This window comes from Muntiacus reevesi, chromosome 3 (assembly GCF_963930625.1).
Source record: "Muntiacus reevesi chromosome 3, mMunRee1.1, whole genome shotgun sequence".
Lineage (NCBI taxonomy): Eukaryota > Metazoa > Chordata > Mammalia > Artiodactyla > Cervidae > Muntiacus > Muntiacus reevesi.
Window position 1 is genome coordinate 243,519,665 of NC_089251.1, and position 24,157 is coordinate 243,543,821.

The window sequence follows — 24,157 nt, forward strand, 5'->3', positions numbered from 1 at the left end:
TAACTCCTTATGTCTTGACTCAAATATCACCTCAGTGAGCCTTTCCCAGATTACCCTATGTAAATTACACCCACTCACAATATTCCTATCACTCCCCCACCAAGGTTCAAATTTTTCTCTACAGTTTTTAGTATCATCTAAGATATTGATATAATGAATTGTATTAATTTATTGTGTTTAACTCAACCCATGAAAGATATATTGTACTAACTCCAGTATACCCAGTGTCTAAAATAGTTCTTGGAACAAAAAAATAATTAAAACAAAATAAAAAATAAAATAGTTCTTGGCACACAGTATGTACTCAAAGAATGAACGCCAAACTATTTAAGTTTCCTAAAAGCTATATGTCTTTTATATTAAGAATTTTAAACAGTTTCCCAACTAGACAGTAGAGAAAATAATTGTAAAATGTCTGTTAATTTCAATAGATATTCAATTGACCTAGAAATCAGTCAATTCTACCTTATTACTTTTAATTGAATCAAGTCGCTTTAATTAAATTTAGTCCAAATATGACACAACATGATAACTAATTTTCAGTAAAAGCTACAATCATGATTTGCCTTCTCCAAATATCCGTTCTCTCAAGTAGTCCATTCGAGCAGCCTTTGTTGACAGTGCCATGGAGTTCCATTCGAAAGGAGGGATCTGTAAAATGAGTAATGTAGTCTAAACAAAATCTCAAAAGCAACAACAAAAAAGATCAGGGAAGGCTTCTAAGAATACTGAAAAGAGCTGTAAGACCCTAAGACGTTAGTTTACATAAGCATAGCCTTTGAACCCTTTTTGGAAGGTTGCAACAGCTGGAAGACCCTTTTCTGCCTCAGAGCTTTCATGCTCCTAGTTCCTACATAGCAAGAATGGACGTTTTTTCCTATGTGCCTGTCTTATATTTATACACTAGCCTTTTTCTCTTACAACTCCATCCATCTGCATAGAGCCTCTCTTCATTGTAAAATAAATATAAAAATCAAGAGATCGTCTACAGACAATTTAAAAACTGATTTTTATTTGCTATTCTTCAAAAAAAAATGGAGAGTATTCTATTTCAGAGATACTTTAATATAGCTTTTCTTAATATTAAAAAAAAAAGGTAAATCTATAACTTTCAACTTAAAAGAGGATACATGTAAAACCAATGTCTCTAGGGTTTTTAGAGGCTGAATTATAAGTATTTCATACCTGAATCACATGATAGCCCAAAATTTCCAAATGTCGTTTTTTCATAGCAGATTTTCCTTTTAAATGAGGGATGTTTCTACAAAATGCTCTTGAATCCAAAAATTCCAAAGCGATCCTATGTAAAAAAGATAAATATTTACTTTTGAAATTAAAGTGAGAAACTGAGTAATTACAAACACTTCAGAAACAAGGGTGTATCCTTATCAACTAAAAAAGCCAACTGAGTATACTGTTATTTTTCTACTTAAATTAGTAATGACAAGTAATCCTCGCCATTAGATTAAACCAAATTATAGTATCTACATGCTTTCATCTGTGTGTTTCTCTGTCCTGCATATATTTATTATTCACCTACCATATGTAAGGCACTGTGAGAGACATAAAAATAAAAAGACACAGCTTATAGTCAAACATACTAAAAAGCAGAGACATCACTAACAGAAGTTCATCTAGTCAAAGTTACGATCTTTCCAACAGTCATGTACAAATGTGAGAGTTGGACCATAAAGAAGGCTGAGCGTTGAAGAACTGATGCTTTTGATTGGTGGTGCTGGAGAAGACTCTTGAGATCCCCTTGGACTGTAAGGAGATCCAAAGGAGATCCTAAAGGAAATCAGTCCTGAATATCCATTGGAAGGACTGATGTTGAAGCTGAAGCTCCAGTACTTAGGTCACTTGATGCTAAGAGCTGATTCATTGGAAAAGACCCTGATGCAGGGAAAGACTGAGGGCAGGAGAAGAGGGCAACAGAGGATGAGATAGATGGTTGGATGGTATCATCGACTCAATGGACATGAATTTGAGCAAACTCCAGGAGATAGTGTAGGACAGGGAAGCCTGCTGTGCTGCAGTCCATGGGGTCACAAAGAGTTAGACACAACTGAGCGACTGAACAACAACAAACAGTCAAACAAAGACCATAAGATATACAGCACATAACTGTAATTCAGTGTGGGAAGCAGCAGTGTGCTTTTCAGAAAAGTAGAGAGGCATGGGAGGTCCAAAGAAGAAGATACTATTTATTTCCAATGAGAACAATGGGAAAGGTTAGTGCTTTAGAGATTGCTCAGCTTTGGACAGTGAAGGATGGCAATTAAGGTAGAAAAAACAACAAAAGGAAAGGTATGTAGGTAGAATTTGTGACATATATGAGGAGTATATTCTACTATAAACAATCCTTGATAGTTGAGCTCATTAAATTGTGTCAAATTTAACATTCAGATAATAAAATCTGAAGCTAAGAGAAAGTTACTTTTCAGCTCCTGGTGGCAGTCTTGATCCAGCTATTTGAGTATTTGATTCCAAGGGTATTTTTGGCAGTTTTTCCAAAGTTGTATTATGGCTTCCATAAGGAAGAGGGTTTCTCCTTTTATCCAAGATACACTCAAAGTCTATAAGGAAGCACAGGAACCAACAATATGAATCAGGTAAATTCTTATAGGTAAAATTTTAAGATATATCTTAAATATTTATATATGTATATAAAGACACACACTCACAAACATGAAGAATGAGGTGCCTCTCTAATTATCCAACTTGTTTCATCTATTTATTTATTTAGGCCACACCGTGTGGCATGTGGGATCAGTTCCTCTGCTAGGCATAGAATCATGCCCCCTGCAGTGGAAGTGCAGAGTCTTAACCACTTGACTGCCAGGGAAGTCCCTATCCAACTTATTATGTGATCCAAGAGCACCTCTCTTTGAAATTGATCAATAAAAATCAACCAGCAAATATTACTAAACTATTGGTTAGCATGAAGGCTATAATTAGCACTGCACTAGGTCAAATCACAGCTTCCTTGGTAGCTCAGACGGTAAAGCATCTACCTGCAGTGCGGGAGACTCGGGTTCGATCCCTGGGTCAGGAAGATCCCCTGGAGAAGGAAATGGCAACCCACTTCAATACCCTTGCCTGGAAAATCCCATGGATGGAGGAGCCTCGTAGGCTACAGTCCATGGGGTCACAAAGAGTTGGACACAACTGAGAGACTTCACTTCACTTCAAGCCAAATCACATTAAGAAGTTTTATCGCAATCCCTTTAAATCTCTTGTTCACAGTCTGAGAAGCTAAACCAACTCATCAGAAAATTAGCAAAGACAAAGATTCAGGCAAGTCTTTCCTGTATGAACTGTACATCGGGTAACTAAACAGGTGACATAGGAAAGTTCTTTTAAGACAAATTCCAGCTAATAAATGCAGAAGAAATGATAGATGTAGAATACCACTACTTTGCTACCCCTGATGAATGATGCATTTAGATAATAATTTAAATGGCTGCTAAAATCATTAGGTGAAAAGCTGAGGAGCAAACTTCCTAATGGATGAACTGATGACCTACAAACACACAGATGAATCTTAATATAATAATAGTAAGACAACTAGAATTGTATGTGTTATGATAAGATGCAATAAGAAGCACATACCACTTATGAAAGAGCTGGCAAAAAAAACCACCACTACTGTCCCCAAACTAACCTAGTTGATTAGTCTAGTCAAACCTCTAGATCTAACTTTTGGTTTACAGGAAAAATGGGGGATGCAGGAGCATGTTGAATGACATCACAGAACTGCAAAAGGAAAAGTTCAAAATATGAAAAAACAAAAAACATTTTCAATAAATAAACTGTAAGGGGAAAAAAGACAGAAAGGTAGAACTTAAAAAGACAGATCACCCAAAGGTAAAATTTGGATTCCAATTTTAACAAACAGTAAAATACAACATATACAAGATAACGGAAATACTTAAATGTTGATAAGCAATATAATATTAAGAAATTATTATGAATAGTTGTAGAGATGAAAATGATGACATATTATCTGTGATTTGTTTGGAAAGGATCACGTGGGATTCTGGTTAGTGAGTATTGATCATTTTTAATGCTGGATGAGGGTTCATTATACTATTCTCTCTATTTTTGTATATGTATGAAATTTTTCCCATAATAAAAACAATGATAAAAGTATTTAAACCAAGAAAAAAAAAAGAAAAATGAAAAAAGAAACAAGGAATGAAAAAGAAGAAAGAGTGGATTTAATTATCTATTCTTCAGGGAAACTGAGGCACTGAAGCATCTTCAAGTTAATTATGAAACATGAAATATACTTTTCTCATTTTTAAGAGAATGAATTCTGGAGCTAGAATGCATAAGTCATTCTGGCTTTGCCATTGGCCAGCTACATAACCTTGGGTAAACAACAATGTCTCTGGGTCTCAGGTTCCTTATCTATAAAAGTACAGTATTTGCAAAACTTAAAGGGATATAATAAGCTTATTATATACAAAGCACTTAAGGGCTTCCCTGGTGGCTTAGTGATAAAGAATCTGCCTGCCAATGCAGGAGACATTTGTTCGATCCCTGGTGTGGGAAGATCCCACATGCTACAGAGCAACTAACCCCAGGAATCACAATTACTAAGCCCACGTGTTCTAGAGCCTATGCTCACAAGAGAAGCCACTGCAACAAGAAGCGCACACACCGCAGCTAGAGAGCAGCCACGCTCACCACAGTCAGAGAAAAGCCCATGCAGCAACAAAGACCCAGCACAGCCAAAAATAAATAAAAGAATTAAATAATGTCTAACATAATAATCAATATGTGAGTGTATCAATTACTATTATTATTGTTATATGAAATTACAGCATTGTTTGAAAGATGCACATAGCAGCAAAAAACCTTAGTAAACTAGACCATACTCATTCAATGAAATATATACAGTCACTAAAAATAATGTTGGATAATTATATTTGTTGACATAGAAAAAATATTCACAATATATAAACAAAGTTGGGTTCCCTGTGGCTCAGCTGGTAAAGAATCTGCCTGCAATGAGGGAGATCTGGGCTCGATCCCTGGGTTGGGAAGATCCCCTGGAGAAGGGAAAGGCTACCCACTCCAGTATTCTGACCTGGAGAATTCCATGAACTACAATCCATGGGGTCACAGTCAGGCACGACTGAGGGCCTTTCACTTCACTTTCAAAGTTACATACTATAAAAAGTCATTTTGGTTTTAAAAAATCAGGACTTTTTAAGATACATATTGCTTATACACATAACAAGTACTCCTTGTAAAATTTACAAAGAAAACAATGTCATTAAAAATGAACAAAAAAAAAGTCAGAAAAACAGACATCAAAAGCAAACAGTGGTTGTATCATGGGTGATTTTCCTTTTTTGGTTATCTGTCCCTTCTCTATAAGCATGTGTTATATATCATGTAAGTAAGTGTTTTCTTTCCAATCTTAGTACCATTGTACTAAGTGGTACTAAATGGTAATCATACCATTGTATTAAATGGTACTAAATGGTAATCATACAATTATATTAATTATACCATATCTTCATATACAAATATTACCAATTAAATCTTATTTTTAATGACATATATATTTTCACATAAAAATAAGCTTCTTGACAACATGAGGTATTAATACAAATACGAACTGGCAATACAATGGGCTTGGGACATATATTATGTCCCAGTTTCCTGACCAGGGATCAAACCCATGCTCCCTATAGTAGAAGCACAAAGTCCTAACCACTGGACTACCAGGGAATTCCCTGAAAATCTTCAAGATAATGAAATAAGTTTTTTAAAGTTTTAAAATTCCAACTGATGAGATGATTCTATTTAGTCTGATTTTCTGAAAATTGTTAATAACCTACCAAAGACTTACCTATTGTGTAGTAATAAGGTGTAAGAACCGAGGCCTTCACAAAATTGATTCCTCCCAGTACCTCTGCTAACATTTTATAAATCTGCTGTTGTGCTCCATTCATACTGCCAAAATCTTCATGAGATAAAAACAATTAGTTCACTTAAAATAATCTGTTTTTGAATGAAAATCATTCCACATCTACAAACTAAAAAATAAAGATTAATATTTCAAACAAGAGCCTTGCTGTATTGATAATACCATGTGCAATGACATTAAATTCAATACAAGTTCTTTGGCTCTCTACCAAAAGAGGTTTAGTGTCCTAAATATTAAGAAATTTTTACAACACAAATTTCATCTACAAAATGTTTCCCTTAAACAACTTATGGCACTCTTGGGAACTCTGGTGTCATGATAGGTTAAACAATAAAAACAGTGCATACTACCTAATAATGTGCTTTAGAATTAAACTTTACTTTCTGACCCAAAGAAAACTCAAACCTTTAATATAGTGTTGTTGACAGAAGCGGTCATGAAACCATGGAATCTGATATTCAGGACATTCCAAGCAGACTGCTCTATTTAATTCCATAAGACGAAATTGGACCTTCATATTCAGAGATGAACATATAACTGAAATTTTAAAAATACATTAATAGACTTTGAACTCAGCAAAGACAATTCATTTTTCACATTCATTTATCCCCATTAATGAATGTAACTTTTATTTTCATATTATAAAATCATTTCATTTGTATATACATGTTCTATATTTTTAAATTATTACACTCAATGGGATCATTAGGACCAACACCTATGTTGTTCTCCCTAATTATGAACGTTAAAACCATATTTTAAAAAATACTGCCAAAGAATATTCATTGACCTAATATTCCACATTTAGCAATTTATCCTAAGGAAACAAAGATGAGGACAATGTCAGATTCTGTTAAAAAAAAAATCATGACATCAATAAATAAAGGAATGGCATGGAACATTTTTCAAAATATAGTTCAATGATAAAAGGCAACAGACAAAAGTGAATACATATATATATAATTCAAGTTTTGTCTTAAAACATATAGCTACATCTACATATATATATGAAGGCAGGAGACAAAAGAAACATTCTAAAATATTAAAAGTGGTAGTTTCACTTGGTGGTAAGATTATGAATAATCTTTCATTTTCTATTTTATACTGTTCTACATTCTACAATAATAAACAGAAAAAAGTCAGTATGAACATTTAAATGCTTTAAGTAGGTAGGCAGAGCTGAAACTTGGATTTAAATATAAGTGCTAATTTATTAAATTAAATTGTTGATACATACGTTCAAGTTGAGAATCTAATCTGGCTAAGAATTTGATGTTAAAAATTGCCTTCAATAGATCTTCTGGAAAATATCCAAGTGTGGCCAAAGAGTAACCAAGAAACACTAACACGAGAGGATCCAATACACCTAAAACAAAGTTAAGAAAAAAAAATTAAAATGTACAGCTGCTTCACATACATGTAAGTACATACTTTATTCAGGTAAAACCAGGTTTTTAAAAAATGATACAAACACAATCTTGACAAAATTAATCTATACTGTCACAAGTAAGGATGGTAGTAAAATGGTTACCTTTGGGTGGGGGAAGAACAGGAAAGCAAGCCAGGAAGAAGGTTACCATGCTCTTGATAATATTCTATTTTTTTGATCTGGGTACTGATTTCTTACATGATTCAATTTCTATAAATCCACATACACTATGTATATGTGCGTGTGTGTGTGTGTGTGTGTGTGTATGCATATATATATATATATATATAAAGGATGTATAAACATGTTTGCATTATTATTATACTTCCAATAAAAGTCTTTAAAATGGTCTTGAAAAGAGAAAGACTGGAAACAAAAGGCCATACTACCAAGCCATCAGCCACTGCAACCACCTAAAACAGTGCACCCAGAGGGGAATTCAGGATGAAGAAAAATAGGATACTGGCCCTAGGTAGTTAAGATTCATATCAAAGGAAAAATTTCAGTGAGCCCAAACTCTTGTATTTTACCACACATAGAAAAACACTAAAATCATTAACTTGAGATGTCTGTTTTTGTGATTAACAATAACTTTTAATGTTCAAGTACACGTGTTTGTTTTTGTTTTTCAAGAAAAACTCCTATATATCGTGGAGGGAAAAAAAAAAGAAACAAAAGGTCAGTAAAGTATGTAAAAATAACCAGTCTCTATATACGGATGATAACATTGCTCAGACTGTGTGGAGAATCATTTTAAGCACTTTACAAATATTGCCTCATTCAAAACCTCACTTTAGTGTACAACAGGAATGATTATTATCTCCACTTCATAAACCAAGTGTACTGAAGCACAGAGAAGTTGAATGACTTGCCTCAGCATGATTGGCTACTGGAGGGTGAGATTTAACTTGGGAGAGTCCAGCTCTGGAGTCTGAACCACTGTGCTACGCTGCTTTCGAGGGTTCTCAGACCTCCAGGCTGAGGACAGACACGTATGAAGATCAGGTCTCATCTAGCACCTCCTCCCTGACATGTCAGCCAGTACCACACTGTGTATCCCAGAGTATAAGGATTGCAGTTATTTACCTGACTTGCCTCATCCAAGAGGAATTTTCTTTTTCTCTTTTTTTAAAATTTTTTATTGGAGTATAGTTGATTTACAATGTTGTGTTAGTTTCTGAGGTACAAGCACAGTGATTCAGTATATATATAACTATAATGGAAAAAAGTATGAAAATATATATATATATCAAAAAAGAGAATATATACATATATTCTCTTCTTTCATACTCTTTTCCATTATAGTTTATTACAAGACACTGAATACAGTTCCCTGTGCTATATGGTAGGAACTTGTTTATATACTTTATATATAGTAGTTTTTATCCACTAATCCTAAATTCCTAATTTATCCCTCCCATCCCTTTCCCCTTTGGCAACCAACCATAAGTTTGTTTTCTATGTCACAAGTCTGTTCTTGTTTTGTCAATAAGTTCATTTGTATGATACTTCAGATTCCCCATATAAGTGATATCACATGGTATTTGTCTTTCTCTGCCAAAAGACATTTCTGATGAGAGGGAAGGGATCACCTAAAATGAACCATTAGCAGCAAATGTTCTTACACAGGATAAAAAAAAGATGTTAAATATTCCAATTGTTTTGCTGAGTTTATTTAATAAAGCAAGATCAAGTCACAAACAAGGTTATGTGATGATCTCTGCCAGGAAAACTGATCTGTCAAAACTAATGTTTATTCAAAATAAAGAAAAGTATCATTCCATAAATTACTTAAAATTCAGCCTTAGGTCTGCAAGAATTTTGCAATCATTTTCACAGTAAAGTCTTCAAAAATCAAAGGTGTACTTCTCAAACTCTCATCTCTTATATCCCTTATTTGAAGAAGAAAAAAAAAAAGAATGTACTTTCATTTCCTTCTGGTTGTTAACACACAACTGAACAACCAAGAAAGCATATGCAAAGTCTCATCTTTCAGTTTCAAGTCTCATCTTTCTATATACAGTCCATTACTAAAAGGGGAGTATATATGAATGCCACACATGCATACATCTGTACATGAATAAACACACACATGTCACAGTTGCATTTTACTTGTCTATTAGAGACACAAAAATAGGTCAGATACTATCTGGCACAAAGATCCTACAAAAAATACACCACAGTCCATGAACATCATACTGACATCATTAATGTATTTATACTGTCTCACACAGCCTAACTAGAGGTCTATAAGCCTAGAGAAACATACCATAAAATAGAGCCTAACATCGTATGCTGGACACAGAAGCCCTCAGTTAAATATCTGTTTCTTGGATAACAGAATGACTATTTCTTACTCTCCAGGCACAGCAAAAAGTTCTGAGGAAAGCCAGTTTCTTCTTCTATCAACTTGGTCTCCCCCATTCCATTCCTGCCACACTGAATCTGCTGTCCTACAAAGAAATCAAGCATGTTCTCACCTCACGGCCCTTTGCACTTGCTTTTCTTTATCCTGGGATGCTCCTCTCTCCCTTCATTCAATCCATGGTCAATGACATCTGCTTACTCCATCTGGCCCGCCTCACTGTCCTCCATCCTACATACCTACCCTGCTCTGGTCCTCTTAGATTCTTATCACCATTTGACCTTATGAACTTGCTTATTATGTATGCCAGTTTCACTCCGCCAGAAAGTAAACTCAATGATGATAAAGTCTCTCTGTTTTTAACTCTCTCCTGTATCTCCAGTGACTAACGACCACCTGACAGTAAGTACCTGGTGAATAGTGACTGAAAAAGCAGCAACTACTGAGCCAGACATTTCACCTCTGAAACTCTCACATTATCCTGACATGCAAGAAGTATGAATCTGAGAAGAGAAGGCCCATAAAGCCTTTTTCTTTAAGGCCAAATAGAAACAAATACAATTCAGGACCAAAATAAATGAAAAGAAAAACATAATTCCATGTCTTTGCTGTCCTCACATACTGCTTCTGCTAAGGCCAGTAGTAGGAAGGAATATTTCTATTCCACTTTTTTCTGGTACTAAAACACTATTCAGACTTTTTAAAGAGACATAATAATCAGCACCAGAGCAACAACCTTTCTGACAATAAGTATCTATAAAGGACCTTAAGAAATATTTGTTTTCTATTTTAAAAAAGCCAAAACTATTAAAGTTGACAAAAACAATCAAATGTTACATGTCTCCAGAAATGATACAAATATCAGATATACAGCACCACATACAAAACATTTTTGCTGAAAATGTTTACTCTGAATCTAACTAAGCATCTATAACTAACTTCCAGTTTACCAAGGATACAGATGATGGAGGAGGAAGTTAAAGAAAGCACTCAAACAAATCCAGAATGTGGCACAACCCATAATAAATGGCCGATCCCTTTTACAAAAAAAATATCAAGAGAAAAAAAGATAGGGAGAAAGTGATATAGCCCAACATTGTTTTCTTTAAAAAATTTATCAAAGAAAATTTGGTGACAATTGGGAAATTTTTATTATGGATTGACCAGGCAGTAGCTTCCCAGTTGGCTTAGAAGGTAAAGAACCTGCCCACAACGCAGTAGATGCAGGAGACACGGTTTGATCCCTGGGTCGGGAAGATCCCCTGGAGAAGGGGATGGCTACCCACTCCAGTATTCTTGCCTGGAGAATTCCATGGACAGTAGGTTATAGTCGATGGGGTCACAAAGAGCTGGACATGGCTGAGTGACTAATACTAGGTAGTAAGTGGTACTTGTTCATTTTCTTAAGTGTGATACTGGCATTGTGGTTACACAGGAGAATGTCCTTAAATCTGAAGCATTTAGGGCTGGCACTTCAAATGGTTCTTCAAATACACAGATAGACATACACACACACAAACACACAGAGAAAATCTGGCAAAATGTTAGAGATAACCTACTAGAATGAGTGAACCTTGACTGGATCCTGTGTCCAAAATAATCACTGTAAATAAGGTATTTTGGGAATAATGAGGGAGACTTAAAAATAGATTGTATATTACATATTGTTGTTGTTTAGTCTCTAAGTCATGTCTGACTCTTTTGCAACCCTATAGATAGTAGCCCTCCAGGCTCCTCTGTCCATGGGATTTCCCAGGCAAGAATATTGGGGTGGGTTGCCATTTCCTTCTCCAGAGGATCTTCCAACCCAAAGATCTTCCAACCCTGTCTCCTACATTGCAGGCAGATTCTTTACTGACTGAGCTATCAGGGAAGCCCTATATTATATACCAGGGGACAATTAATTTTCTCTGTGTGATAACAGTATTGTGGTGGCTTAGGAGATCATTATTCTCAGGAGGTGTGTGTCTAAGCAATTAGATGTAAAGAGTCACATTGCCTACAACTTACTTTGAAATGGCATAGAAAAAATGAGAGCAAGAGAAACAATAAAGGAAATATGATAAAATGTGAACAATTACTGAATCTATCTAGTGAGTTCACAGGTGCTACTTGTTCAATTCTTAATGCAATTTTGACACTTATCATAATAAAAAAGTTTTTAAAAATGGATCCAAAACATTTTTTTTGAAGGTATAAAACTCATGGCTATTTTTGTTATCCTTTAAAAAAGCGGTATGTCTTAAGAGTAGCAGCAACAGTATTCTCCAACCTCCTCATCCATGTAGTACTAAACGATATACCTACTTAAGTAAGAATGAAGGTGTTGAATGCAAGTTCCAAAAAATTCATCCCTTTGAGGTGGATCATAGTTCAGGGTGCTGAATGGAAGAATAATAGCAAGAATTGCAAAAGGATGAATCTGTAAAAAATAGAACAAAAAAATTACTGTTTAAACCTCAGCAAAACAAAACAAAATTTAGCCTAATTATTATCCTAAGTAGAACTCTTTATCTAATATGCCTATAGTCAAATGAACATGCCCACAGTTAAATGACACATGTATCACTGTTAATAAGTTCTCTACCTATCTATTATCTATTTAATTCCATCACTAATCTCTAGTAACTCTAAATATTAACGTAGAAAAAAATAAATCGGATAAAATACAAATTGATTTTATAAGTATAAAATACTGTTCCAGAATTCCTTAGTCATTGAAATGACAAGATAGTATCACTAATTTCCATGATATAAGTGCATTTTATAGACTCATCATATAATAAGAAAGCTTCCAAATTTATAATAATAATCAGACTTCATTTTTCTTTCATTCGTTTTTTTAAATTCATTCATCCAAAACTTAATAAACGGCAGGCACTATGCTAGGCAAAAAGAGAGACTTTTATTTTCACTTATTAGAAATACTGTCTTCTAAGTAAAAGCCATATTCTGATATATATAATTGATTTTGTAAGCGACTGTTTTCTCACATAATTCAAAAAGCATCATTGGGGCTTCCCTGGTGGCTCGGTGGTAAAGAATCCGTCTGCCAAAGCAGGAGACACGGGTTCCATCCCTGGTCTGGGAAGACCCCACATGCCATGGAACAACTAAGCTCATGGGCTACAGCTGCTGGGCCTGAGCTCCAGAGCCTGGGCTCCCAGCAGCAAGAGGAGCCACTGCAATGAGAAGCCATGCACTGCAACCAGAGAGCAGTCCCTGCTTGCCATAACTAGAGAAAAAGCCCAAGAAGCAACGAAGACCCAGCACAGCCAAAAATAAATTAATCAGTTTAAAAAAACCAAACAAACAGCATTTTACAAGTTCCAGAAATAAAAGTGTAAGAAGACACACTGACAATTATACTAAAGTCAGTGAAGACCTACAATTTCCTCAGTTTTCACATTTATCTTACTCTTTTGAATAGTTTTAAATAGTAAAAGTATCACAGGATTATAGAAAATAAGAAAAAGAAAGCAAAAATCATACATCTTCATTATCCTAACACAACTGTTATTATTTACCAGAAACTAGAGCTTAATTTTTAAACTTCAAATTCCAATCAAGTTCTTCAAGCACTTATTATAAACATTTATGCTTCTAGAAGTTGACAATAATATGCAACATTTCAATTTCACCTTTTCAATCTGTTGAAGGACCACTGAGGCTATCTTATCAAGTAGTGAAGTACTGAGGATGTTGGTTCTAGAAATAAAAGATGCAATCCCTGCAACATTGATGTAATTAATTTCATCCATCAAACGCTGTAAGGTAACAACTGTTTCTTCAAGAAGTGAATCAGCAAACCAGTCTCCTTTTAAAGATTTAACTTCTTCCCACAGCAGATTCAAACTTTTACATTCTTGTAGTCTCTGATGACCATAGTGATCTAATTTTTGAAGTACTTTCAACTGTTTCCCAGGAATATTATCCAGATACATGTGATCATACTGAATACATCTTAAAACAGATGTTGCAAAAATATTCAGGTCATGTAAGTCACACTGTGGCAAAACGGCTTCAATCTGAGACATCCTCACGTCGTCCAGGTGAGCAGAAGGAAGCATCGAGAGAGCATAGACCAGGATGGAAATCTCACTAGGTATGACACTGACTTTCAAATAACTATAAAGAAAGAAGGAGAAATAAAAAGAACAGAATGAATATATCAGCAACAAAACTTAGTTATAAGAATTAAAACGTGACTATATAATTATTATTACACTTAATAGGTGTGATAGTTTTAAAATACAATTTAAAAAGGGTTAGGGGCTTCCCTGGTGCTCAGTGGTAAAGAATCTGCCTGCCAGCGCAGGAGATGAGGCCGATCCCTAGTCCAGAAGATCCCACACGCCCGGATCAACTAAGCCTGTGTGCTACAACTACTGAGCCTGCGCTCCAGAACCCGGGAGCCTCAACTGCTGAGCCCACAGGCCGCAAGTACGAAAGCCCACGCGCCCTTAAAGCCCGAGCTCCACAAGAGAAGCCACGGCAATGAGAAGCCCACGTACCACAGCCAGAGCAGCCCCTGCTTGTCACAACTAGAGAAAAGCCTGTGCAGCAACCAAGAGCCAGGACAGTGAAAATAAATAAATAAATGAAAATAAAATAAATGAAAAGGGTTACATAAGTTCAAAGATGACAAGTTTCACAAAGGCTTACTAAGGGAAGCCTTAAGATGTTCTGAAGCATATCCTCAATTTTTTATGCAAAAATAAAACCACAGTCCCTGACAAACAAAAGGTCAACGTTAGAACAATGTCTGCAGAGCTGTTGTGAGAGACAGAATTTGTACTGAATTTCTGGATATGACTGTCAGAAGCTGGTATGACCTAGAACAGGCAAATAGTGACCACTCAGTAACAGTGATCCCCTTCTTCTGCAACATAAGAAGCCCAACCTTTAAAAAAAACAGACAAAAAAGACAAAGTGCATACAACTGACCCTACTCTCTACTCCTCCTTCCCCAAATCCCTATGCTCAGAACCCCACCACCAGGACAGCAGTTGTTAAAATACAAATTAAAAAACGGGAGCTTTTAAAGCATCTTTTAAGTTTAGAAGTACTGGAAGAGATAATCAAATATAAATTAAAGGAAAATTGATTTACTTTTAAACATATTGAGTTAGCATATTAAAATAATGATGATATTCAAGGCTAGCAAGGGTATATATTGATGCAGACTTTCTCATTCACTAATAGTAAATTTAAAAAAGTTGGTGTAACCTTTCTGGAAAGTAATTTAGCAGTATAGCTTAAGAACTTTAAAAGTAACTACATCATTTGACATGATCAATCTTTGTCTAGTAAACTAGCCTAAGAAAATAATCTAAAATGAAGGCAAACATTTTATGCTACGTTATTCATCATATTTTTTATGTGGCTAAAATTTGAAAACAGTCTACATACTCCAGCAAGGGGAATAGTTATGGGAATTATGATACAGTCATATGATGGGCAATATCCAATCACTAAAAACATTTACAAATAGCTTTAAATGATGTACGAAAATGCTGTTAACATTAAGCATGTGGGAGGAGGAACACAAAACTGTACATTCCTGATTCTCAACTACGAAAAAACCATATAGATGATATAAGTTTATACCACAAGCAAATAAACCAACCAAATAAACCAAACTGTTCACCATAAATGAAAGGGCTTACAAATGATTATTTTCTTCTTTATACGTTTTTCTGTTTCCAAAATGATTTTTTTTTTCACATGAGATGGGTCATGTGTTGACCTCATAACAGATCTGAGGGAAGCACATCTCATATAATAGTGTGAACACCCAATTATTAAGCTTATGAACTACAATCAAAATGATTTTCACATAATATCTGGCCCATTGCTTGACGCAAAGTAGGTACTCAATAAGTGCTAAATGAGTATTTTATTCTTATAACCACAAAAAATTAACATATTATTTTATATAAAGAAAAGAAAGACCTCCAGAATTGTATCTGTTTACAGAACTGACCCAAGAGGCAGGAACTCTCAGTATTTGCCAATCTTGTGATACTAATCTGAAAATAAACCTCCAACAGACACAAACATGCCAGACTCCACTTGATGCTTTCCTTATGGTGTTCCCTAAAATTCCAAAACTCACAACAGATGCAATTGCGTTTATTTACATTCTACCACAAATCTACCAGCATGGCTAAAATAAAAATGTACCAAGTGTTGGTGAAGGTCTCAAGAACCAGGAATGCTCACATTTTGCTAGTGGTAAATAAACTGGTACAGTCACTTTAGAAAACTATTTATAGAGTTTCCTGGTGGACTAGTGATTAGGATTCCGGGTTTCACTGCTGTAGCCCGGGTTCAATTGCTAGTTGGGAAACTGTGAAAAAAAAGAAAAGAAAAAGAAAGAAAGACAAAATAGAAAACTATTTAGCAGGATCTGCTGAAGGTGAACATGTTATAACATATGTATAATCAACAATCATACTCCTCAGCAAATACCCACAGAGATGTATACATATGTTCACTAAAAGATACGAATGAGGATGTTCACCACAACAGTATTTATAATAGCCAAAAACTGGAAATAAATCAAATATCTATCAACATTAAAATAGACTAAAAAATCCTGTTACATTCTTACAAGAATATATAGCAAACACATGGGTAAATCTCATAAATAAAATGTTAAATAAAAGAAGCAAGGCACTAAACAGGCAAAACTAATCCATGCAGTTAGAAGCAGGGACAACAGTTAGCCTGGGGAAGGGGGTAGGGGTAAAGAGGAGAGAGTAGGGTCATGAGGAGGGAATATGTCTATTTTATGTAGATAGTTCAATATATCATCTTTTTTTTTTAAAGAACATATTATTCCAGTACATGAATTCCCTGGGTTCCCCAGATAGTTTCAGGAGATATTCACACATTTATGTGAACTATTTTAACTAGATTGTATTCTTTCGTACAACCTGCACTGAAGTGGGGGAAGGGTTAAATTTAAAACTACGGAGGTATGTAAGGGCTCTTGCTATGCAGAAATACTAAACTTCAACATTGCCATATCTGCTTCAAATTTTTTAATAAAGTAAACAAAACATTACCGGTAAAGTGAAATCTCCTGTGATACTCCCACTCCTGTCTTACTTTTCTGTTAGCATACCTGGAGGCCAACAGTATTGTGTAATTTACTATTTAAAGAAACACTGCACTGACCAAATAAATCATGTCTCTGGGCCAGTTTATGATATCTAATTTAGAACATAACTCCATGGCTGATTCATGTCAATGTATGACAAAACCCCCCAAAAAAAAAAAAAAAAAAAAAAAAGAACATAATTACATTAAATTCTTAATTCAGAGGCTATATGAAAGTGGATGTTATTAATAAATATGGAGTGAAGAAACAACCCTGTATTTAATCACCTTGATAAGAAAGTTATTTCTTTAAGAAAACAGTGAACCTTCTCATAACATATCTAATATGCTAAATTTTCACTTGACAAAGTGCTACCTCTTATTCCTCAGTCCAAATCCTTAACCATAAGAGCATATCATTTTATTACAGTAAAAATCATTTTCAATTATATGCCAGTCTTGATTACAGCATAAAGTCACATGCCTCGTCTTTCAAAAATCACAGTAAGAAATCAAACTAGTATGGGAAAAACAGAGGGGGGGAAAAGATTAATCTGGTTTTAATTTCATTCAAGTCATTATATTTATCTTTAAAGTCAAAATTTTTAATGGAACACTTCATTTTAAAGTTATATAAAAATCAATGGAAAACTGAATAACTTATTAGTTGAAATATGAATGCTATATTCATAGAAATGCAAAAATTTTTTAATTATAAAAGGGAAAATCATATGAAAATACTTTACTAACATTGCCACCACATATTTTAGTTTTAAAATTTTAAATTTTAATATGCCTTGGACTTCCCGGGTGGCTCAGTGATAAAGAGTCCACCTGCCAATGCATTAGACACAGGTTAGATCCCTGATCCAGGAAGATCCCACATGCTATGGAGCAACTTAAGCCCATGTGCCACAACTATTGAACCTGTGCTCTAGAGCCCAAGAGCTGCAACTACTGACACCACATGTCACAGCTACTGAAGTCTGCGAGTCCAGAACCTGTGCTCAGCAACAAGAGAAGCCATTGCAATGAGAAGCCCGTGTACCACAACTAGAGAGTAGCCCCCACTCACTTCATTTAGAGAAAAGCCCAGGCAGCAATGAAGACCCAACACAGCCAAAAATAAATAAATAAAATTTAAAATAAATTAATTAATCAAATTTTAATTATTCCTTAAAACAGGCAAGTAAGCAGACTAGAGGCCTACAAATATGAGTACTCCTAAATGGAGTTTTGCCTTCTTCAGCAGCTCTAATCTTTTCACAGATGGTTATTCCATTCCTGCAGGAAAGGAGAAAGGCTTGGTTTTATGTGTTCATGCCCTAAAGCTCTCGTCACCCCACTGACCTCACTTCTATTTGAAAATATATCAAGGACAAGCACTAGCAGGATGGGCAAGGCAGCAAGATAAGTGTCTTAACAATTTTAATAATAATCTACCCATTTCTGTCTTCGAAAGTTCCAACAACTTTTATATAAACTAAACTTATACATAACTAAATAAAACAGGCTAGATTACACAATGAAAGACTTAAACACATCTATTTTTATCTTACCTAAGCAGTAATTCTCTGAGTTTCACAAAAAGCTCTTTACTTTGAAAATGTAGAAAAATCAACGCTTGAGTTATTCTCAATAACTCTATTGGTTTATAGTTATCCAAATGTTTATGTAGAATTGAAGTAATCCTAAAAAGAATGATAAAACATGTATTATAACCAGTTCACTCATGTATTATTATTAAACTTTTACTGAGAAGCTGTTTCATGCCAACCATGCTCTGTGCTAGAGAAATAGCAATGAATGACCCAAAGTTTTCTGTCCTTGAAGAACTGTCTCAAGATGACAACAGAAATGTAAAATGAATTTTCTTCCTTAAATCCAGGATGGTCCTCTAATGGAGATGCATAAAAGCAATGAGAAATACAAACAGTCAATAAATTGGAGGAACTAGGGCAGAAGGAATATTTTTTAAAGGAATATATAACACATAATGAAATAAGAAATATACACAATCTGAACCACATATTTTTGTTTCTTCTTATATCTCAAGTTTAAAAAGTCAATATGTTGCAGTATAATTTCAAGGTAACAACTATAGTATGAAACAATTCAAGTTCATGTAGATAGATGTTAACAGTTCTACAGAAACTGTCCTTTTAAAAAGTCACTTGTACTTTATGCTCTCCACTTTCCTAGATTGTAATCCTCTGCCTGAGAATAAGAATAGCAGCAAATGAAATGAAAGATGTTATAAACAATTAAAAACTTGTTTTGAAAAATTATTTAGAAAATAAACAGTGACTTAAATGTTAATTTCTTATTTCTTCAAAACCAAGATTATAGGAAAAAAAACACATTTTTTTCTCAAAAAAAAAAAAAAGCAACTTGTGAATGTCAACTAAACTTAACACCAAGAATTTCAGGAAAGTATACTTTTTAATCAGACGTGAATTTCTGCTTTCCATCTCTTCCATTGCTCCCATCACTGCCAGGGCCTGCTGGCCAGTCAGCTCCTCTGACATCAATAATATAGTTGATTTAAGTCTAGAAGCAAGGAAAAATATGCTAGAAAATTAATAACTAGTTTATTAAATTTTTATAAATAATAGTTCTTAGGCAATAAATAGGAATAATATAAACAAAAACTAAAAAAGATAAAACATATAATTCCAATTTCCTCCCCACCTAATTGGCAATAACACAAAATATTATTAAATAAAGAAAAATGTATTTTCTTCAAAGTAACTAAGGCCTTAGTATAATCTTAAACTGTCTCTTAAAAAATATAGATAAAATGTTTTTAATTAATGATTTTCAAATAAGATATGGTTTCATTGGCTATAAAATACAATAATTCAATGAAACTATTCAGTAGGAGAGAGCTATGGAGCGAACAATTGATATTTCAACATTGCCCCAGTTTTTTAAAACTTACTAAGATCTAACCAGGAAGTCAACATACCTACATATTAATAGAAACTTTAACACTAAATACTTATTATAACACTATAAACTGAAAATTTACAAAGTTGGTCCATTTTGAAATCATCCAAAGTAGTTCAGTGATAAGTATATAAGTGTCTTTTAGAATAATTTAGAAGGCAAGTCCAAAATATAAAATCTGAAGAAAGCATGGCAAACTAATTGTCTATTCATCCTGGATAGTTCCACACCATCCTTTACACCAACCTTATCAAGTATTTCAAACCCAGCTTCTTCCCATAGCTTTTTCCCAACCATTTTAATCCACATTTTTCTCTTACTTTTCTGTCTGCCCACAGCAATTACTATCTACATCTATTCAGTATACTTATAGACTATATTGACGTGTCATGGTATTTACGTATTTCAATTGCATATTTTTCAATTGCATATTTTTGAGTCTCTGACTTCAGGGAATTTTTATTCCCTGAAGAATAAAATTTCCCTGAAGTCAGAGACTCAAAAATTTGTACTGCCCTGGCATAAGATATTTTAACAGCACTGGGTGACAAGAAAAAACTTCCAATAAAAGTTTTTTAATAATCATCTTATTTCCATCTTGATCCAGTCTCTTAAAATGTACCCTTATATTTCTTCATGTAATTTAGAGGACTCTCAAAAACTCTCTATGAAGTCTTTGCTAACAGAAACAGGGATAGCTACATATACCCAATATGTAATTCCTGGAACCCCTGCTTAACTGAATCTACTAATCACACTTAATCTGTTTGCTCATACCTAGTAATCATGTATTAATATCTGCTCATCTTTACAGGGGCTTCCTTGGTGGCTCAGTGCTAAAAATCCCACTTGCCAATGCAGGAGACACAGGTTGAATCCCTGGGTCAGGAAGATCCCCTGGAGAAAGAAATGGCAACCCACTCCAGTATTCTTGCTGGGGATATTCCATGGACAGAGGAGCCTGGGCGGCTACAGACCACGGGTTCGCAAGAGAGTCGGACACCACTTAATAACTAAACCACAACCACCAACGCCAGTCACATGGCCTAAGAAGGGAGAAGAACAGCATTGATACTATGTTCTCCTTCATCACTGCTACGTTGACCCCCAGGGGATTACTGACCCCCATTCAAAACACCTTAGGAGACTGAGTTTGAGATATAAATTAGAATAACCAGAGAAAGATCAAGGAGCAGAGTACTCAACTCCCTTCTACTTTTGAGTGGAGTGACTTTTCTGACTTCTAGAACTGCAAGGAGATCTATGCCTGAAGACTCCAGATATTCTCAACAGGAAAAGTAAAGCGCTTTTAGCTGAACTTACTGTTTCTTTTCTTCAGGTCCTGCCATGGGTCCCAACGCTACAAACAATTTTACACAGCTAGCAGGGTGGTCAAACAGAGGAATCATTTCTGTTAGCCTCTTCTTAGTCATTAAAATAAACTCAAAACTATGAAACTGTAGAGAGTGGTATAGACTAAGTATTTTACTGATGGAGTCCAAATCAAGATGGTTCATATTGCTCAAAAATACTTTATTACACCTTTCTAATAGTGGGTAATAACTATATTTAATATTTCGAAGAAATTGTACTATTCTTCTTGCAGTGTTGACCTGGGAAGAATCCATAGTGTCAAAAAGTAATTCTGCTTTGTTCACTAATTTCTCTTGAAAACGCTGTGATATTAAAGAGGATATGCTGACCATCAAAACAGACAAGGACCTGAAAGAGGAAGAAGATGCAAAAGGTTTACATTATCTAAGAATAATGATAAATTCTGAGACTAAACGCTTAGAAACAGAAAGGAATTGATAAAAATACTACAGGCTTTGTACAACAAAATTTCTCTTTTAAATACTAGTGGAACTTGAATTCTGATCTCCTAGTAATCAAAAGCCTGCAGACAAAAAAACGATTGAATAATAATTTTTGTTGAATGTGTATAATGTCTTGTTCTATAGATAAATACTTTGAAGGGAAAGATTTTAATGAAATTTACTCAGAAATCACTCTGTACCAACAGCCAATTGAATGCAACATGGAAGGTCTTATTCTACATTTTCAGAAGAAGACTTTGCTTTATTACTCCTTCCTCTGTATTTATAATCTACCAGTAAAAATGTTGGCAAAATATTTCTCACTAATGAATGACTTCATATTTTTAATGTTTCATGCTATATTGATATTAATATATAACAGTAGGACAATACTAAACATGAATATTTCTTCACTCAATAAACACTTTTAAGAAACATAAATTAATCTTCTGGCACTGTGGAAGCCACCAAAATTACAAAGGTGAGATTTCTCTTCTCAAAAGAAGACAGTTCTTACATGATACAAAAATCATAAAACTCTACATACAAGAATACACCTAATAATGATAAAGAATGTAAAATGTAAAAGGTACGATGTAACAAACATGTGGGGATGATAATTAGAAAACATCTACAAAAAAGACATGAAAATGTGAATCTAAAACTATCTCAAACATTCCACTATCTCAATTAGTGGAACTATTGGAAGTTTTTTGTTTCAAAATTTCAATCTTTCCAATAAAACAAATTATTTTTTAAAAACACAGTTGTACAATACTTCAGCTTCTCTAATCCAAATGTTTAATGTTAACATCAATTAACATTAATTAGTAACCTAGTGTTGCTATTTAGTTTAATCATAAACTTGGATATGATTTTTTAAATTGTATTTGTAATTGCAATTTGGAGTGGGGAAGTACCCAAAGATTTCATTAGATTCTCAAATGGGTCTATTAGAATTTTTTAAAGTTGAAAAAATTTACAGTGATTTTTACTATCTCTGTTTTTATAAGCTACTTCCATGTGTGTGTGAAAATATATATAAGGTAAAATTTACCATTTTAAACATTTTAAAGTATACAGTTCAGTGGTATTAAGTACATTCACATTGCTCTTCAACCATCGCCATCATCCACTGCAGGACTTTTTCATCTTCTCAAACTAAAACTTCTTACCCATTAAATAGTAACTCCCCATTCCCCCTCCTTCAACATCCGGCAACTACCATTCTACTTTGCTTCTGTGAATTTGACTGCTCTAGGTACCTCATGTAAAGGGGATTCATACAATATCTATCCTTTTGTGTCTGGCTTATTTCACTTGGCGTAATGTCTTCAGGGTTTATACATGTTGTGGTATATATCAGAATTTCCTTCCTTTTGAAGGTTGAATGATACTCCATTGTGGGTATATACAAAATTTTGATTGTTCATTCATTTGCTGATGGACATTTAGGTTATTTCCTCCCTTCAGTTAATGTGACTAATGGTACTATGAACACTGGTGTAGGCTACAAACCAAACTATGCCCTCTCCCCACAAATTTATAGGTTAAAGTCCTACTGGCAATATAGCCCTACTAGATTTAGAGATAGGGCCTTTAGGGAGGTAATTTAAGGTTCAATGAGGTCATAACGATGGCAAGCAAACATGTTAGCTTTCAAGCAAGGAAAAATCACAGAGTTCAACAACATTGTGTCATCGCTTACATATTTTATGTCTACTTCCCACAGCCACATTGCACAGTAGATTCCTGTTTTGTAGGTGAGGACAGTGAACTTGCAAGAGAATAAAGTCACATAGTTAGGAACTAGCAAGTCTAAGCGTGTGTGCATTCAAAGCCCAGAATCCTTCCACCCAACACAAAGCCCCTAAATAAACTTACCTTAAGTCCTGTATGTTTTCCAAGTTCCTATTTACAATATCAGCTATTTTTCCCATTAATGGACTATAATATAAATGTTGATCTGCCAGGCAAGAGGAAAATTTTGACAGCACACTAATATCAAACCTATTAAAGGAAATATACAAAGGGGATCCTTACTATTTATTTTCACTTAAAACATAATACACAGTTATAAAATAGGCAAAAATAAAAAAAACTAATATATTACTAACATAACATGAGTTTTCTAAAATGTTGATTATCTATTCTTAAAAGTAACCCAAGCTAAGAGTTAAAAAGCCAGATTCTTCTGGAAGATTTTTTAAAGTGGGGAAAAAACACTCAGAGTTATTTGAATCATTTTACTTATTAATTTTTTCAGGGGACAGAACAATTTTAACTCAAAGTTGTATGTGAAAGTGAAAGTCGCTCAGTCGTGTCTGACTCTTTGCCACCCCATAGACTGTAGCCTGCCAGGCTCTCTGTCCATGGGGATTCTCCAGGCAAGAATACAGAAAACAACAAAATTCTGTAAAGCAATTATCCTTCAATTAAAAATAAATTTTAAAAAATCACCCATTAAAAGTTTTCTGCAAAAAACAAAAAAGAAATAAACAACTTTAAATAAAAGACATTGCTTTTTGGCACACACACAGAAAAAG

At 34.4% G+C, this 24,157-nt stretch overlaps 1 protein-coding gene and 1 non-coding gene across 7 annotated transcripts in view; both read right to left on the reverse strand.

Moving 5' to 3' along the window:
• Window positions 1-466: 466 nt before the first annotated feature.
• FASTKD1 (FAST kinase domains 1) overlaps window positions 467-24,157 on the reverse strand; it is a 32,786-nt gene continuing 9,095 nt past the window's right edge. For all 6 annotated transcript variants that reach the window (XM_065931705.1, XM_065931703.1, XM_065931707.1 and 3 more), the window contains exons 4-15: window positions 23,496-23,621; window positions 21,118-21,516; window positions 19,285-19,395; window positions 18,405-18,536; window positions 13,380-13,866; window positions 12,046-12,160; window positions 7,182-7,310; window positions 6,350-6,481; window positions 5,867-5,980; window positions 2,438-2,576; window positions 1,186-1,300; window positions 467-651 (exon numbers count right to left, since the gene is read on the reverse strand). In XM_065931705.1, the coding sequence (XP_065787777.1) occupies window positions 556-651; window positions 1,186-1,300; window positions 2,438-2,576; window positions 5,867-5,980; window positions 6,350-6,481; window positions 7,182-7,310; window positions 12,046-12,160; window positions 13,380-13,866; window positions 18,405-18,536; window positions 19,285-19,395; window positions 21,118-21,516; window positions 23,496-23,621 (2,095 nt within the window). In that variant the 3' untranslated portion in view covers window positions 467-555. The remainder of the gene's footprint in view (window positions 652-1,185; window positions 1,301-2,437; window positions 2,577-5,866; window positions 5,981-6,349; window positions 6,482-7,181; window positions 7,311-12,045; window positions 12,161-13,379; window positions 13,867-18,404; window positions 18,537-19,284; window positions 19,396-21,117; window positions 21,517-23,495; window positions 23,622-24,157) is intronic.
• On the reverse strand, window positions 15,465-15,571 carry LOC136165886 (small nucleolar RNA U13). Its single transcript, XR_010662849.1, has one exon. It is a non-coding gene; the product is annotated as a small nucleolar RNA U13 (small nucleolar RNA).